The sequence below is a fragment of the Harmonia axyridis genome, chromosome 1 (assembly GCF_914767665.1).
Source record: "Harmonia axyridis chromosome 1, icHarAxyr1.1, whole genome shotgun sequence".
Lineage (NCBI taxonomy): Eukaryota > Metazoa > Arthropoda > Insecta > Coleoptera > Coccinellidae > Harmonia > Harmonia axyridis.
The window spans coordinates 82,266,072-82,283,339 of NC_059501.1; the positions used below are offsets into that span (position 1 = coordinate 82,266,072).

General features: G+C 37.9%; 1 protein-coding gene across 1 annotated transcript in view; it reads left to right on the plus strand.

Moving 5' to 3' along the window:
- LOC123688934 (mesotocin receptor-like) overlaps nucleotides 1-16,048 on the plus strand; it is a 105,552-nt gene extending 89,504 nt beyond the window's left edge. Inside the window, exons 6-7 of the mRNA XM_045627690.1 lie at nucleotides 9,578-9,727; nucleotides 15,604-16,048. Coding sequence (XP_045483646.1) covers nucleotides 9,578-9,727; nucleotides 15,604-15,800 — 347 coding nt within the window. The 3' untranslated portion in view covers nucleotides 15,801-16,048. The remainder of the gene's footprint in view (nucleotides 1-9,577; nucleotides 9,728-15,603) is intronic.
- Nucleotides 16,049-17,268: the final 1,220 nt, after the last annotated feature.

The following is a 17,268-nucleotide window of genomic DNA, read 5'->3' on the forward strand; positions in this document are numbered from 1 at the left end:
AAATTAAAATATACAAAGATCAATCCTTGTCACTCTAAACAAATAATGAAATAAAAACTTAACACAAATCGGTTTTAAATGAGTTACTCTGCTATTAGGATGGAACCTCTTCTGTAAATTATTCTCAGCCTTCTGAACACCAGATCTTATCAGGAAGCTATAGTACTCCAATCCCCATTCAACGAAGTTGATGTGATAATGCCAGGTATTCTTTCAGATTCAGGAACTAAAGTGGTTTAACATACGTACTATTCCAAATTCTGTATCTCAAGGAAGTACTTCTTGATATTTTTCAATCCGAAGAAAGGTTTCTGTTGTTCCAATTCCACGGGAGGGTCTTTGAGAAAATAAACAACGATATAAGAATATTTTAACTGAATTTACAACTCCTTCCCGGATTTCTTAACAAGAAATTATAAAGAAATCATAAATATCATAAAATAAACCCGAGAAGGAGTTTTGTTGAAATTGTTTGAGACAAAAAGAATCCTACCAAACATGAAATACTTTTCGACAAGATGAATGACTCTAAAAAAAAACTACTGTTTCAAATTAAATTAATTCTTTCTGGTGAGATTATTACTTGTTGAATACAAATATTTATGTTTACACTTACCGAGAATATCGACACAATTCTCGCCGATAAATTAGACTCAAAATCTCAAATTAAATTTATAATGACTAAAATCTAAATCTTAGGTACGTATCCTTGCTGAAGTCTTGACAACTATTGAAAATCTTTCAGAAGATTCTCTCTAGATCCGCGCATCCGCTCTGACCGATGGTACACGATCAACTGGCAAATCACCGCGTCTTCGAAAATTCCAGTAGCGTAACATGGACTGCAGCGTTGCAGAATTTTGTTCAAATTAAATAAATAAATTCTCAATTCACCTAATTAAATATTCACTGGATTTATAAGTTTGTGAGCTTCATTCATTTTTCAAACAAATCGACCGACGTGGGTAGAAATTCATCTCGAATACACCTAATTTCCTGTTCTGGTTCTCACTTTCCACGAGAAACGGTATCCAACATTCAATTCTGCCCTTCCTGCTCATCCAATCATCGTTTCAGACGATTGCGAAGCTTTTTTCCACAGCTGGAAGCAACAATAGAATTTCATCCTAGCTAGATGCTTCATTATTCAGTGAGGCTGAATATGCAAGCGATTCGGTTTTTGGATGGATCCCAGTAACAACGAAATTAATCCGAAAAACTCCACTTTCGACTGTTACCTACTTCTTTCACGTGGCTGGCAATGTGCGCTGGCGTTTGAGATTTGGGATGTACATACAGGGTGGGCAAATAAGCGAGGTGAGCGGCTAAATCTCAGGATCCACTCATCGTAGAGACTTGCGGTAAAAAATTTTATCACTAAAGTGTACAAGAAAACACACTGAAAATTATTTTGAAGTTCATACCTCTACCGCTAGGCGCGTGATAGCTATCGTCGAGTAGAAAAATTAATTTTACCCGAAAATGTTTCATATAGAATTGAAGAAAAAATATCATCACTGTAAACCTTGGAAAATTCTCTATCTTTGTGAATTGTCACTTTCGATTTTACGACATCAAATAAGGGTAGGGGAAAGGGAGAAATCTGACTGATTGAAATGCCTGTAACTTCAGTTTGGCTCAACATTTTTGAGCAAATTAGATCTCGTCTGAGGATAATATCTTATTGATTGAGGACAAAATATACTCATGGTAAATTTGTTTTTGCTGCTTTCGATAGGGGGTGCTAAGTCAGAAGTTCATTGTTTTGTTCATTTTACTCCAAAATTTCAAATGTAATGATAGGATTTTCTTAACAGAAACAGAAGTACCATCCAATTCACATAAAAAACCTGTAGGTCGCAAACCGATAGTTTCAGGCGTTCTGGAGTTATGGCCGAAAGAAGATATTCTTCAACTGATGCACTGAAAACCATATTGTGTCTTTAGGTTCTGACAGAAACAGAAATTCCATCAAATTTGTATGAAAAACCCAGAAGGTCGTAAAGCGATAGCCTCAGACGATCTGGAGTTATGGCCGAAAGAAGACACAATTTGGTTGTTAGTGCATCAGTTGAAGAATATATTATATTTTTTCGGCCATGACTCCAGAACGCCTGAAGCTATCGCTTTGCGACCTTTTGGTTTTTTCATACAAATTTGATGGGATTTTCTGTTGTGTGATATTTCACACGAAGAAATAGCAGGCACCTTATTGAACGCAAAGCAGTATGATTACTGTGATGCGTCACCCAGCGGACAAAAACCTAACTACTTCCTCCACGGGTACCTCGAAAAAGTAGACACGTTTGTTCGTCATCTTGGGTTGAGTTATGCGGTACTGATAATCCCTAACAAGGGTGAAACCGGTATATCGCTACTCTCCTCCGATGGAGTGCATTCTCCTTGGGTAACTTTCGATTTTGATTCCTACGTAATAGTGTAGAAATTTTCTGTTTGACAATGGTTATGTGGATGGCATTTTGCCGAAACATTAACCAGATAGGTAAGATATTTACACACTTGGAAATAGTATTTCTTTTTCTTTTCATCATTCATTACCAGTCAGCCATTTTTATTTATTCCAAATTTATATTGAGGAGATCCATATCAATGTGTAAGGCAAGTAACGGGTGTTTTTCGAGGTATATAACTTTAAGTTGGCATTACTGTTCAAGATGGCGACCGATTTAACAGCTGTCAAGTGATTTATTCTCAGTTTGGTTTGGCAATTCATCATGAATAGACTCATGCCTGAACAACGCTTGCAAATAGTGCAATTTTATTTCGAAAATAATGGTTCTGTGCGGAATACGTATCGCGCACTAAGTCCATTTTATTTTGTTTATCGATGAAGCGCACTTCTGGTTGAATGGCTACGTCAACAAACAAAACTGCCGCATTTGGAGTGAAGCTAATCCTCAAGTGTATGTCTAAACACCGTTACATCCAGAAAAACTGACTGTTTGGTGTGCATTGATTTTCTGTGCTTGGGATAATTGTAATGAATCCTTCTTTCGTCTCCAGTCACAATACGATGCAGTCATCGAAAATAGGACTACATCCGAGCCAGCCGTGGCGGTCATATGCCAGAAATCATATTTAAAATGTAATGCCACAAGATTATCTTGCGGATAAATAAAATTCATGGCAATCGAATAATCCATCATTGTTTAATTATAATAATAATAATAATCATGTTTATTCAGAAATCCACAGTATGAACAATACACAAACAATATCAAAGAACAAACATTAGTGTCTCGATAAGTGTAGAAACACTTGTTTCGAGATAATGAAAAAGGAAATAAAATATAGTATATAAAATATAGATACATGTATTAAGCATGGCAAGTAATCAGTCCAAAATTAATAACAACAATGACAATCCGGAACAACAAGACCCACAACCATCAAAAGCAGTTCACAGTCCACCAAAACCGCAGCATCGTCGAGAATAACCGATTTTTTCGATTACACACACGCACACACCTGGTCACACCTCAGCTCCGCATTTGAACCAGATCAGCAACCGCTTCACGATTCAGACCCATAATAAAAGACCTCAACTGCTTCCGGAACCGTGGCAACCCAGTGACAAGCTGAATCTCCCGAGGGATAGAATTGTACAGCCTCGGGGCAATGTACATGAATGAGCGCTGTCCAACACTCTTCTGCACTCTCGGCAGGGCGAATAGTCTTCTCCGAGTTCCATAAGAGTGAGAGGGCAAGAATGAGAATTTTTCGCCACAGTGGTACTTTATGGTGACATTGAAATAGTAAAGTTGGCGGACATCGAAAACACTCGCCTCCAAGTACAAGCCATCAGACGGGTACAGCAAATCCCGGGAAAGCATAATCCTCAGAAATCTTCTCTGCAAAACCTCAAGTGGACGAATGTGTGTCTTCAATGCGCCACCCCAAACAGAAACAGCATATCTCAAATGGCTCTCGACCAGGGTATGATATAGGACCTTCGCCTGACGGAATGAAAGTATGCTCTTCAGATATTTGAACACATAAAGAATCGTCCTCAATTTTTTACAAACAAATTTTATATGTTCACTCCATTTCAGGTTAGAATCCATCATAACACCCAAATATTTAACTTTTTTCTCTGGTAGTATAGTATGCTGCTCCCCCATCGTATGAACCTCAATGGAGTCGAATGTAGGAGTCCTAGATTTATTACAACTGAATGGCAGGTAGGATGTCTTCCTCAGGTTAACGGTTAATAGGTGATGCTCAAGCCAATTCTTCAACAGTGGCATACCCGATTCCACAACGGTCTTGAGCTCTTCCCAAGTATTTGCCTCATAAAAAACTGCAGTATCATCAGCAAATCCCAGAATCTCCCCTCCACAACGCACTGCAAACATTCCATTGACGTAGATATTGAATAGTATTGGGCCCAGGACTGTGCCCTGGGGGATCCCGAACTCGACTGACCTCCCATCGCTCATCTCGCCGCCGACCCTCACAGACTGGGTTCTACCAGCTAGGTAGCTCCTGAACAATTCCAAGGGACCGCCTCTCACACCGACATCCTTCAACGTCCGCAGCAGTAATTCATGGCTAACGGTATCGAACGCTTTGGACAGATCAACAAACATACACAGACTGGGCCTGCCCTCATCCAAAGCCTTGGAAACCATCGAAGTCAGAGCCATCAGAGCATCCTCCGTGGACACCCCCTCCCTGAAACCAAACTGTTTGTCGGACAAAATATTGTATTTGTTCACAAAAGCTGCTAATCTTTTTTGGAGAACCTTTTCCATTATTTTTGCAAGATGTGTTATTATAGTGATTGGTCTATAGTTTGTCACCTCTCTATCATTACCCCCCTTGTATATAGGCACAACTATAGCCTCCTTGAAGGCTCTCGGCCATACACCTTTCTCCAAGCACAAATTTATAATACAAGTCAAGGGTTTCTGAATAAATGGTGACAGGACCTTTAGGGTGTCCACCTGAATCTCGTCCACACCTGCGGTTTTTCCAGATTTCAGTGCTCTGATTAGATCACATACCTCGTTCTCATCGGTTGGTAGCAAAACAAACGATCCACATGTACTTGGTCTTTGCGGTGCATAATTTGGGTCCCTCTTTATATTGTCGGCCATCTTCTTTCCCATCCGCGAGTACACCGAGTTAAACTCATCAGCTATCTGCTTCTTATCGGTCAGGACCCCACCATCCTCACTGGTCACCACAGTTATTTCACGGCTTCTTTTCTTTGTCTTGGTGACTTCTTGCACTATTTTCCATAATTTCTTTGTGTCTGATGAATTTTCTTTAATTTGATTTTGATAGTACTCATATTTAGTTTTTTTTATCAAGTTTGTCAGTTTATTTCTATAGCCTTTATACTGTAATTTTAACTCAGTATTATCGGGTTGAGCTTTCAATTTCCTGAATAGGCAGTTCTTGATATGTATGGACTTCACCAGACCTCGAGTCATTGCAATTTGAAGTTCTATAGCTCTAAAAAAAACACCCTTTAGTTAAAATGTCAAGCTACTTGAAGATGCATGAATGGAGGAGCGCTCAAAAGCTCCGGAAGTCACGTTAGTGTTTTCCTATTTTTTCAATCTTCATCCCCCTCAAATCCCGAAGGATATCAATCTCAAGCAACCCCAACCTGTTCCACAAACGCCCCCAATCGGATATAAAACGTACCGCAATGAATATTGAATGCTTCCCTATTGGCCCCCCACATAAAACATTAACGCATCATCGCTTACGTATACCATCCCCACCCCTGTCCATTTGCAGTTTGAGATACGACGCGTAAACCCGTCAGTTTTCCACATGGAAAATTCGATTAAAATTCGGGAAATCCCGGCAAGACGTCCGTATCGTCTTTATTTTCGATTTTACTGCCTGAGCGACGACAGCGTCAATGCGTGGGATGTTTCGGATGTCAGGGCCTGCTTTGATAGTGGCCTGGACCGGGGAGCGTTTTTCCGTTCCCTTTGTGGCTATTATTATCAACCATGATTTCTGCGTACATGCAAAAAAATTTTTGCATATACACCTATATTGTTATATTTATGTTCAAAATGATTATTTAATTTGTTTTTCTTGAGATCAGGCTTATTTCAGTTGGGTTTTCATTTAATTTCTCAATTTAGCATTATATTTCTGCATTTATAATTCTTTACATCATTGGGTAGTTTATTTGTCCCCCCGATACATTGGCAACATAATTTAATTTTTTATTCTTCTATGAACAATTAGTTTATGTACCTTCATGAATATGAAAAATAATTATATATAACATGTTGGCTTGGTTAATCGATCGTCTAGAGGTATGATTCGATTACCTGGCCTTTCGTCTTTTTCTCCGTGACTTTGTTTGGATTTATAATAATTAAACTCTTTTGAATTATTTCTTATTATTATTCATTTATTTATTTACATCTATTTACAAAGCCACAATTATACAGTACAAACTCAGTATTAAGAAGATCCTAATAACGTCCTAATTACAAGTTTTCTCACTACGGTACTGAATTTCGTCTTTAACTCTAGTTTTAATTACTCCAAACGTCTTCGATTATCACGTCTTTGTCGTACTTCAAGTTTTCGGTCGTCTCGTCTTTGATTTGTTCGCGACTCTTCTCAATCTAGTCCGCGAACCATATTTTCGTCCTACGTCTTAAGTTTCAACTGACAGAACTTACTCTTACTTCGACTTAGACCGAACTTTACTCGTCTTCGTTTTAACTTGAACTATCTCTCTGCCAATTGGAACTACCCTGTCTCGAATATCGACCTCCCTTCTTTTGGCTTGACCACACCCTTAGGGAAAGTACCATCCCCTAGTCCAATAAGAGCTTTGCCGTACCGCCCACAAAGATCTTCGCGGATTCCTGGAAATCGAATATTCTCGAAGGACTAGAACCTGATGCACAGATGTGACACATCTGGTACGACCGTATTGTCTTCGAACTTTCACACCCCCCCAGTATATCTCTTCAAGATTTACAACTCTTGACATATCTTCGACACCTCGAAGAATAACACATTCTTTTTACATTATATGTACAATAACAATTCGTTTCCTGTAAATTCATTGAAAGTGTCACGCCCTCGACACTTGAAGAAACTAATAGGTCTCCAAGCATCCGGTTGACCATTTCAATTATTTACAGGGAACAATAACTGGATCCTACATTGTTATGTAGGACATGTTTGTCCCATCAAAAAATCAAGTAACAAACTCAATATTCCTAAAACGAGTAATATTTTTGAAAAACCGATGCTTTTCGAAAAATCTGGGGTAAAAAACGGCGCTAAAAAATATAGGTCTCCTATTTAAGAAACACCAACTCTCCTCTTTATCTGTTAAATGGTAATTGTTTTCTATTATCTATTGTATCATATAAATTTATTTATTCGCATGCGAAAAAACTGGGGTCATTTAAAGTTCTCGAGATGCTTTCAGTGCGCATCGAAGTTGGGACATCCTTTACATACGAAATAAACACCCCGATAAAGGTCATGACATAGGTACGGAAATGACCCATTTATCAAAAACATTAGGTCAAAAGTGTGCTTGCAACTTTACTTCAGTCGAAAGGTATTAGGTCTTATAATTGCACAATATAAGAAGGGATGCCAAATAGTTTTTATTCATTTGAACTGACTAATTCAAACGAATAAATAGCCAAAATTAACTGTAGTCTAAATAAGAAATTTTTATGGAGAAGAATTTTAAATTATTCAAAAAAAATTCTGTAGGTAGAGTGTAATAATCAGGACTGTTATTCTCAAAAATTAGATATTCAAATAACTTAGCACAGGTACCTTGTTTAGTATGAATGCCGGTTTTCATTTACATTTATACCTACAATTGAAATCGAGTGTTGTTGAAATCTCAATATCGAATACTATTTATTATTTGTCCATAAATCAACTATCCATAGAAGAATAAAAAATTAAATTGTGTTATCGTGAAGAGAAATAAACTACCCAATGATCTGAAGAATTATAAATGCAGAATCAATTAACTGAGAGAGCTAAATTGAGAAATTCAATTAAAAACCCAACTAAAATATGCCTGATCCCAAGAAAAAAAATTAAATTATGTAAAAAAATTTTGCATGTACGCAGAAATCATGGTCAATAAATGTGCGAGAGTCATCTAGGAACTTAGGAAACGGAAAAATGCGACCAGGAAATTCAACTGGTTCAGAGATATACTGGCACTCTGCAGATTGTTTTTTTTTTGTGCAGAGAGGTGGGTTTTCAAGTTACTATTTCCAATAAAATAAAGAGTCGAGGAAATGAGATCGAAATCAGTTGACCAAATTGGACTGGGCTTACGTTTCGTCTGAATATTTAAATTTTATCTGAATAAACAAAAGAGGTCTAGAACTTTAAATTGCAATAAAACAACGATGGATTATTCGATTGATATGAATTTTATTTATCCGCAAGATAATCTTTTGGCATTACATTTTAAATATGATTTCTGGCATATGACCGCCACGGCTGGCTCGGATGTAGTCCAATCTGGACGTCCAATTTTCGATGACTTTTTCCAACATTTGTGGCCGTATATCGGCAATAACACGGTGAATGTTGTCTTCCAAATGCTCAAGGGTTTGTGGCTTATCCGCATAGACCAATGACTTTATATAGCCCCACAGAAAGTAGCCTAGCGGTGTTAAATCACAAGATCTTGGAGGCCAATTCACAGATTCAAAACGTGAAATTAGGCGGTCACCAAACGTGTCTTTCAATAAATCGATTGTGGCACGAGCTGTGTGACATGTTGCGCCGTCTTGTTGGAACCACAGCTCCTGGACATCATGGTTGTTCAATTCAGGAATGAAAAAGTTAGTAATCATGGCACTATACCGATCACCATTGACTGTAACGTTCTGGCCATCATCGTTCTTGAAGAAGTACGGACCAATGATTCCACCAGCCCATAAAGCGCACCAAACAGTCAGTTTTTCTGGATGTTACGGTGTTTCGACATACACTTGGGGATTAGCTTCACTCCAAATGCGGCAGTTTTGTTTGTTGACATAGCCATTCAACCAGAAGTGCGCTTCATCGATAAACAAAATAAAATGGACGTAGTGCGCGATACGTATTCCGCACAGAACCATTATTTTCGAAATGAAATTGCACTATTTGCAAGCATTGGTCAGGCGTAAGTTTATTCATTATGAATTGCCAAACCAAACTGAGAATAAATAACCTGACAGCAGTTAAATCGGTCGCCATCTTGAACAGTAATGCCAACTTAAAGTTATATACCTCGAAAAAAAACACCCGTTATAATACTCTCCAATAGGCGCTCCTAACACCGAGTAAGAGCGTTTTTTTTTTAACATAATTACTCAATTCCGAAGGTCTGTACGATTCTCTTTTCATTTCATATTCAAAGCTTTCCGAATAAACGAAATTAAAACAGAACAAGAACCCCATCTTTCCTGCCAAAGCCATAAAGCACCCCAAGTCGACATCTCCATCGAAAAAGCACTGCATAAATATTCAACTCTTTAACATTAATACAACACTGAAGTAAACTCCTTCTTTTATCACACCAACTTTGTTGCAGGGGTGTCATTCGTCATCCTGACCCTGCTATACAGTCTGAATAGCTGTTTCAACCCCTGGATCTACTTGGCTTTCAACAGAGAACTTCCCAGATTACTTCTAAAACACTGTCTGACGTCCAGGACGAATTATAGCGCCGCCAATGGGGGAGGTATGTATTCTCTGATTGCAGCCACACTAACGAGCTCTCGAATAGAATAAATCGCTATTTGATGACACCAGAGATCACGAACCTAATATTCTCTTCTCTTTTGCTGAGATCAATACCAATGGTGAAGATTTTAAATGGTTTAGAACATTTACACTAGTGACTATAATTGTGTGGAGAACAACGTTTGTTTTGGCGTGCTCTTCGAAATTTAGATGAAGAGAGAGCTCACAATTAACACAATTAACAATCGTTTATTGGAGAATATAAGCATGTACAACGTGGGCAAATAAGCGAGGTAAGCGGCTACATCTCAGGATCCACTCATCGTAGAGACTTGCGGTAAAAATTTTCACTAATAAAGTGTACAAAAAAACACACTGGAAATTATTTTAAAGATCATACCTCTACAGCTAGGGGACGCAATAGCTATCTTCGAGTAGAAAAATGAATTTTACTCGAAATTGTTTCATATGAAGTGGAAGAAAAAAAATTATCACTGGGTTCCTTGGAAAATTCTCTATCTTTTTGAATTGTCACTTTCGATTTTACGACATCAAATAAGGGTAGGTGAAAGGGAGAAATCTGACTGATTGAAATGCCTATAACATCAGTTTGGCTTAACATTTTTGAGCAAATCAGATCTCGTCTGAAATATAATATCTTGTTGATCGAGGACAAAATATACTCATGATAAATTTGTTTTTGCTGCTTTCGAAAGGGGGCGCTAAGTCAGAAGTTCATTGTTTTGTTCATTTTACTCCGAAATTTCAAATGTAATGATAGGATTCTCTTAACAGAAACAGAAATTCCATCAAATTTGCATGAAAAAACCTGAAGGTCGCAAAGCGATAGTTTCAGGCGTTCTGAAGTTATGGCCGAAAAAAGATATTCTTCAACTGATGCACTGAAAAACTAAATTGTGTCTACCTTCTTTCGGCCATAACTCCAGAACGCCTGAAGCTATTGCTTTGCGACCTTATGGATTTTTCATACAAATTTGATAGGATTTCTATTTCTGTCAGAACCTAAAGACACAATTTGGTTTTTCAGTGCATCAGTTGAAGAATATCTTCTTTCGGCCATAACTCCAGAACGCCTGAAACTATCGCTTTGCGACCTTTAGGTTTTTTCATGAAAATTTGATGGAACTTCTGTTTCTGTTAAGAAAATCCTCTCATTACATGTGAAATTTCGGAGTAAAATGAATAAAACAATGAACTTCTGACTTAGCGCCCCCTATCGAAAGCAGCAAAAACAAATTTATTATAGAAATTTATATACGAAGTTTCCTAATTCAAATTATAGGAATATCTCCATTATTATTAGTGAAGCATTTCCAGTCCATAGTTTGCTGTCGCAACGATCAGAAATGTTTCCATTCCATTGGTTACTTTGCGTGAAATTTCCGAGACAAATCAACAAGTATCGAGAGTAAAACACATCCAATGACCTTTCTGAATGCCGACACATATTAATTAGAATACCAACGTAGCGAAGCGACATAGCGTAGCTACAAATAACATCATTCTGCGCTGGAATCATCAATCTCACGTATCCATATCTCATATTTGCGTTCAGATTATAATCATGAATAATGTTAAACGGCATCAGCTCGTGCGTGCACAATTAAGGCACCCCTACACACTAACAAAATATTCCGTTTATCAACAGTGCCATATTCCCAGAGACAGTTGAACAACTTGCTTACGCTAAAGCTTCTAAGCAGCTTCGAATTTGAGAGGTAAAATCAAGAATTTACCTCTCTACAGACGTGTTCATTTGAGGGCGAAATATAGATGTTGCTGTTAGTTATTCCATTGGTGCACTTCTGCATGGGAAGAATTGATTAATGTAGTCCCCCCTTAAGGATATCAGCATCAGGAAAGTTTTGAATTAAATTAAGAACGATATATGTGATTATTAAGATTTTACTCTGTTGAAATAACGTAAATTGGCCAACTTAACACATAATATAGTTCATTTCTATTGGCAGTGTCCTATTACCGATTAGGCCAACGTAAGCCATGGCCTAGAGGCGGAAAATTTTCGGTAAATTATAAAAAAAAATATTTCTTCAACTCTTCTACAAAAATGTAGAAAAAGACAACCTTGCAAATTTCACATATTTTCTCGTCATTACCACTCGTATATTTCTTTTGAATAGAAGACGGAAATCTGAAAATCAATGGAGCCGCCCTAAAACCGAACAACAGTTGGTAGTTACGCGCAGAATGTGGACAAACTATGGTAAATTGTAATTGCTAGTAATAAAAATGGAATACTGACAGGGAAATCACATCAGGAGAACTAGCATATTCAGAATATGAATGCGGCACCTTTGATGAGTATTTAAAAATAGAATTTTATTTTCATTGCATTTGATTAAGATTTAGGAGGTTGCCTTTCACTGCGACCTAATGGGCTATTGTGTCCCTTCTGTCGTCTTGGAAATACCAATATAAGGCAGTGGCTCAACAATGGGAGTGGGAGAATAGAAAAGCTCTCTGGAGGTCTCATTGACTCGAATATCTCGGGCATATTATCAGAAATAAAGAGAGCAGAATATAATAATAATAATAATAATAAACTTTATTTGCAGATAATATACAAAACAAAATAACGAAACAATCAAAAAAATATATAAATGTCCTATAATTTTACCTGCAAAAAGGAGACTGTTTATATGTAAGCTCCCAAAAGTTCACCAAGAATTAAAAAAAAATGGAATGATTCAGAAACAAAGCATTCGGTTACCGTACGAGTTGAAGCTGAGAGATGTCGAAGGGAGTTTGTTTGCTTGTGAACATCTGCTTGCAAGGCAAAGATGGAAGGGGTTTCTGCATCGCATTGTGACTGGAGACGAAAAATGGGTTCATTACGTTGATCCCAAGTGCATAAAATCATGGGGATATACCGGTCATACTTCCACGTATGCCCAAACCAAATATTCACGGTTCCAAGGTCATGCTCAGTATTTGGTGGGACCAGCTCGGCGTTGTGCATTATGAGTTGTTAAAACCGACTGAAACAATCACAGGCGATTGTTAACGAACGCAAATAATGCGTTTGGGCCATGCATTGAATGACAAATACAACGAGAGACAAGATAAAGTGATTTTACGACAAGACAATGCTCGACCCCATGTTGCGAAAGTGGCCAAGACATACTTCGAAACTTTGAAATGGGAAGTCCTATCCCACCCGCCGTATTTTCCAGACGTTGCTTCCTTGGACTATCACTTGTTTCGATCAATGGCACACGGCCTGGGTGACCAGCACTTCCGGTCTTATGGAGAAGAAAAAAATGAGATCGATTCGTGGATCGCTTCAAAATGCAATCAGTTTTTTCAACGCAGGATTTGTACGCTGCCAGAAAAATGGGAGAAAGTGGTGGCCAGCGATGAACAATACTTTGAATCATAAATGTAAAACCAGTTTTTCACAATAAAGCCTCGAATTTGGGAGAATTTCGGTCATTTCAACATCAGCGATAGAAAAAATAATAAACGTTTATCTGCAAAAATATTTTCGACAGTTGAAACAGATTCTCCAAATCAATCTGCGCAGCTAAAAAGAGATATTTCTTTACAAAATTCGATGCAAATATAAAGTTTGTTTTCATTGAATATTGCGTCCATTCATTCTATATTCATTGAGATATCTCCGTTAAAAGCAAAACGAAATACTTTTTATTATCATTTCATATCAGCTCCAAAGTTAGCAATTCATTCCTGCATAAATTTGAAACCAACTGTGAGAGTCCGGCATTAATTTTCAGTCAGAGCTGTTTACAGAGGTATCAATAAGAAAATGGAAATTCGAGACAGCGTAAGTACGCTGTCTTTAGCTTGACTAAGTAGTCAAGCTAAACATTCTTTCGGATGGAAGTTTGCTTCTAGTATAAAAAGAAAATTAATTCATAGCGGAAAACGCTCAACAAGAATATTTGATTAGGAGTTTCCACGAAGTTTGTTTCGTTCGATAAAATGAAATCAAGTACTTTGTCCGCTTACAATTCTTGTTCGCTTTCAATGGTTTTTGTTGTTGACTACCCATATTTCAACAATGATTAATGGGAATAAGCGTTGACAGGGCCGGCGTTAGGGGCGAAACAGTGAATCGATCGTTCCAGGCGCCTCTATTTGAGGGTCCGCAATTCGGCCCAGTTTGCTAGCCGTCTTTTCATAATTCATCCTTGATTCGTAAAAACAACATGAGGTTGTTCCGCTCCGCTGAATTTGCCAACATTTCCTGGAATGAAAATCTACAATCCGCCTTTTTGAACCGCCTGTATAATAACATGGCGGTCTAATGTAAACAGAATACTTTATTACCCTCATTGAGAGAGTGATCAAATCAATAGGTACTTCACAAAGTCGAAAAACAACACTATCATCGTCTACTTCCTACTTTGTTTTTGACGTAGGGAATCCAATTCCGCAAATGCGGGATCCCTTTGAAATTCTGCGAGATCAAAATTGGGGGATCTGCGAAATCCAATATTAAAATTGTGTATTACGCAATAAAAGCGCAAACGTCTTTTAAAACGTCCCAGAAAGCAATAAACCACTCATAAGTTGCGGACGAAGATGCAACACTAGTTTACCCGCGGTAAAACTTAACAGCTGTTGTCCTGAAATAAACACTCATACAATAGGTAGTATGTTTTTAATAGCATAAGACCTTTTTAAGAACATGTTTGAAGTCTGTTTTAGAGCTATAGAACTTTAAATTGCAAAAACAACGATGGATTATTCGATTGACATAAATTTTATTTATCCGCAAGATAATCTTGTGGCATTACGTGTTAAATATAATTTCTGGCATTTGACCGCCACGGCTGGCTCGGATGTAGTCCAATCTGGACGTCCAATTTTCGATTACTTTTTCCAACATTTGTGGCCGTATATCGGCAATAATACGGCGAATGTTGTCTTCCAAATGGTCAAGGGTTTGTGGCTTATCCGCATAGACCAATGACTTTACATAGCCCCACAGAAAGTAGTCTAGCGGTGTTAAATCACAAGATCTTGGAGGCCAATTCACAGGTCCAAAACGTGAAATTAGGCGGTCACCAAACGTATCTTTCAATAAATCGATTGTGGCACGAGCAGTGTGACATGTTGCGCCGTCTTGTTGGAACCACAGCTCCTGGACATCATGGTTGTTCAATTCAGGAATGAAAAAGTTAGTAATCATGGCTCTATACCGATCACCATTGACTGTAACGTTCTGGCCATCATCGTTTTTGAAGAACTACGGACCAATGATTCCACCAGCCCATAAAGCGCACCAAACAGTCAGTTTTTCGGGATGTAACGGCTTTTGGACATACACTTGAGAATTAGCTTCACTCCAAATACGGCAGTTCTGTTTGTTGACGTAGCCATTCAACCAGAAGTGCGCTTCATCGCTAAATAAAATAAAATGGACATAGTGCGCGATAGGTATTCCGCACAGAACCATTATTTTCGAAATAAAATTGCACTATTTGCAAGCGTTGTTCAGGCGTGAGTCTATTCATGATAAATTTCCAAACCAAACTGAGAATAAATCACTTGACAGCTATTAAATCGGTCGCCATTTTGAACAGTAATGCCTACTTAAAGTTATGTACCTCGAAAAAAAAACACCCGTTATATATTGTTAACAATCCCGAATTCTTGCGGATCGGCGGGATTGATAATTCTTATCCCGCTGATTTGCGGGATTGATATTTTGGTGCGGGATTGGATTCCCTACCTGTGTAGTTGACAACGTTTATTAGGATATTCATAAGACTCTGGTGCATCTACATTGGCCCCATACTGGCTATCATATTTTCCCTGAAGGGTTAACAAAAAAAGCAACCTTACCAAATATTCATCTCTTTTCAGGTCGTACCGGAAGCAATTCCTCTGGTATCCAGACAACCACACTCCGGTCCTTCTCCAGGTGGTCAATATGCAACAGCTCCAAGTCGTCCAAGATGCCACTCACCAACGGCAAGAACCTACCCCGCCCCTACCTAGCCAAGTACAAGGCACAGAGATGGGTGGTCACAACGCCCAACACTATGAGCACGGCCACCTGAAAATCGAGTGACGATGGCCTACTAGACTTCGGATCAGGCTGTCGATGCATGGACGACATCTCCAATTCTTCCCTGGTTGAGCTTAGCGAGCTAACTTCAGAGTTGACGGATTTTCTTGAGATAGATTTAACAGAGTCTGTGATTTAGGTTTAGACGAAATGTATTGCGTGGTCATAGAAAAACGATGGAAGGCTGAGTTCCAAAATTGCTCCTTCAAATCTCTTGCTATATACAGGGTGTTCTGATTTGTTTCCGACAAACTGAAATGGGTGATAGATCACATCATTTTAAGTAAAAAAGTTCCTATGAACATGGGTCCGGAAATGCTTCGTTTCCGAGATACAGGGTGTTAAAGTTGAAAAAATAATTCGCGTTTTCTTTAATATGTTTTGACTGCTTCGAAATCCTTTCATGAAATTATTCCTATTCAAATATTAAATTCAAATTCATTTTGAAAATGCCTAAGGCGAAATGCATGCGGATTTTCTATTGCCCACTAATAAGTAGAAGTGGTATGCTATGTAATTGTTGTTTTTAAGTGTTCTGAATATTCTGTTTCCTGAAATATTGCGTTGTTGGGATGCTTTACGAATACTGAGTTTTTATTTTCTTCGAAGGTCTGTAAAATCCTATTTCTCTGCAGATGATTTCTTCTTTGTATGCTTCGTTCGGGCGTTTGGTAACCAATACCATTTTCCTGTATTTGTTGATGAGCTATTAACTTAGTTAACTATAATTATAATTAATGACATCTGAACCTAACACACTTCAAATCTGTCATTGTGTATAGCCATTTTAAATCTATTGCCGCAACAATTGTTGAATGTAAAACAATCAATCATTCGAAGATGTCATTTGTGCATTCAACAGAACGGTGGACATTTCGAACACCTTCTTTAAAAATTATTATGTTATTTTGTTTTGTTCTAAATTGTTACTTCTAAAAAATATTTAATTTAAAATTATTACAAATTTGTTTCTACATGTTTTAGAGATTACAAAAATATGGATTTGGCTTTAAATGCGTTTTTCTCTGAAACGGTTGCCCCTAGCAACTTAAATGAGTTATACCTTTTTTAACTAGAAAAGTCAGGGGAATCGAGCCCAGAATGACGTACAGGGTAGCACAGAAAAGTTGCTACGGTTTAAAGGAGACGAAATGATTGCCAGTGGCGCCCTCTAGAAAATACAACCAAATCGACCACAAATTTGAATTTCTCACCTCAAAAAACCCTATGTACCAACTTTCATGCAATTATTTGGAATCAGTCGAAAGATATTTAAGAAAACGCGAATTATTTTTTCAACTTCAACACCCTGTATCTCGGAAACGAAGCATTTCCGGACCCATGTTCATAGGAACTTTTTTGCTTAAAATGATGTGATCTATCACCCGTTCCAGTTTGTCAGAAACAAATCAGAACACCCTGTATATGCCCGGTTTTATTCTCTGAAAAGGAGTCGTTTT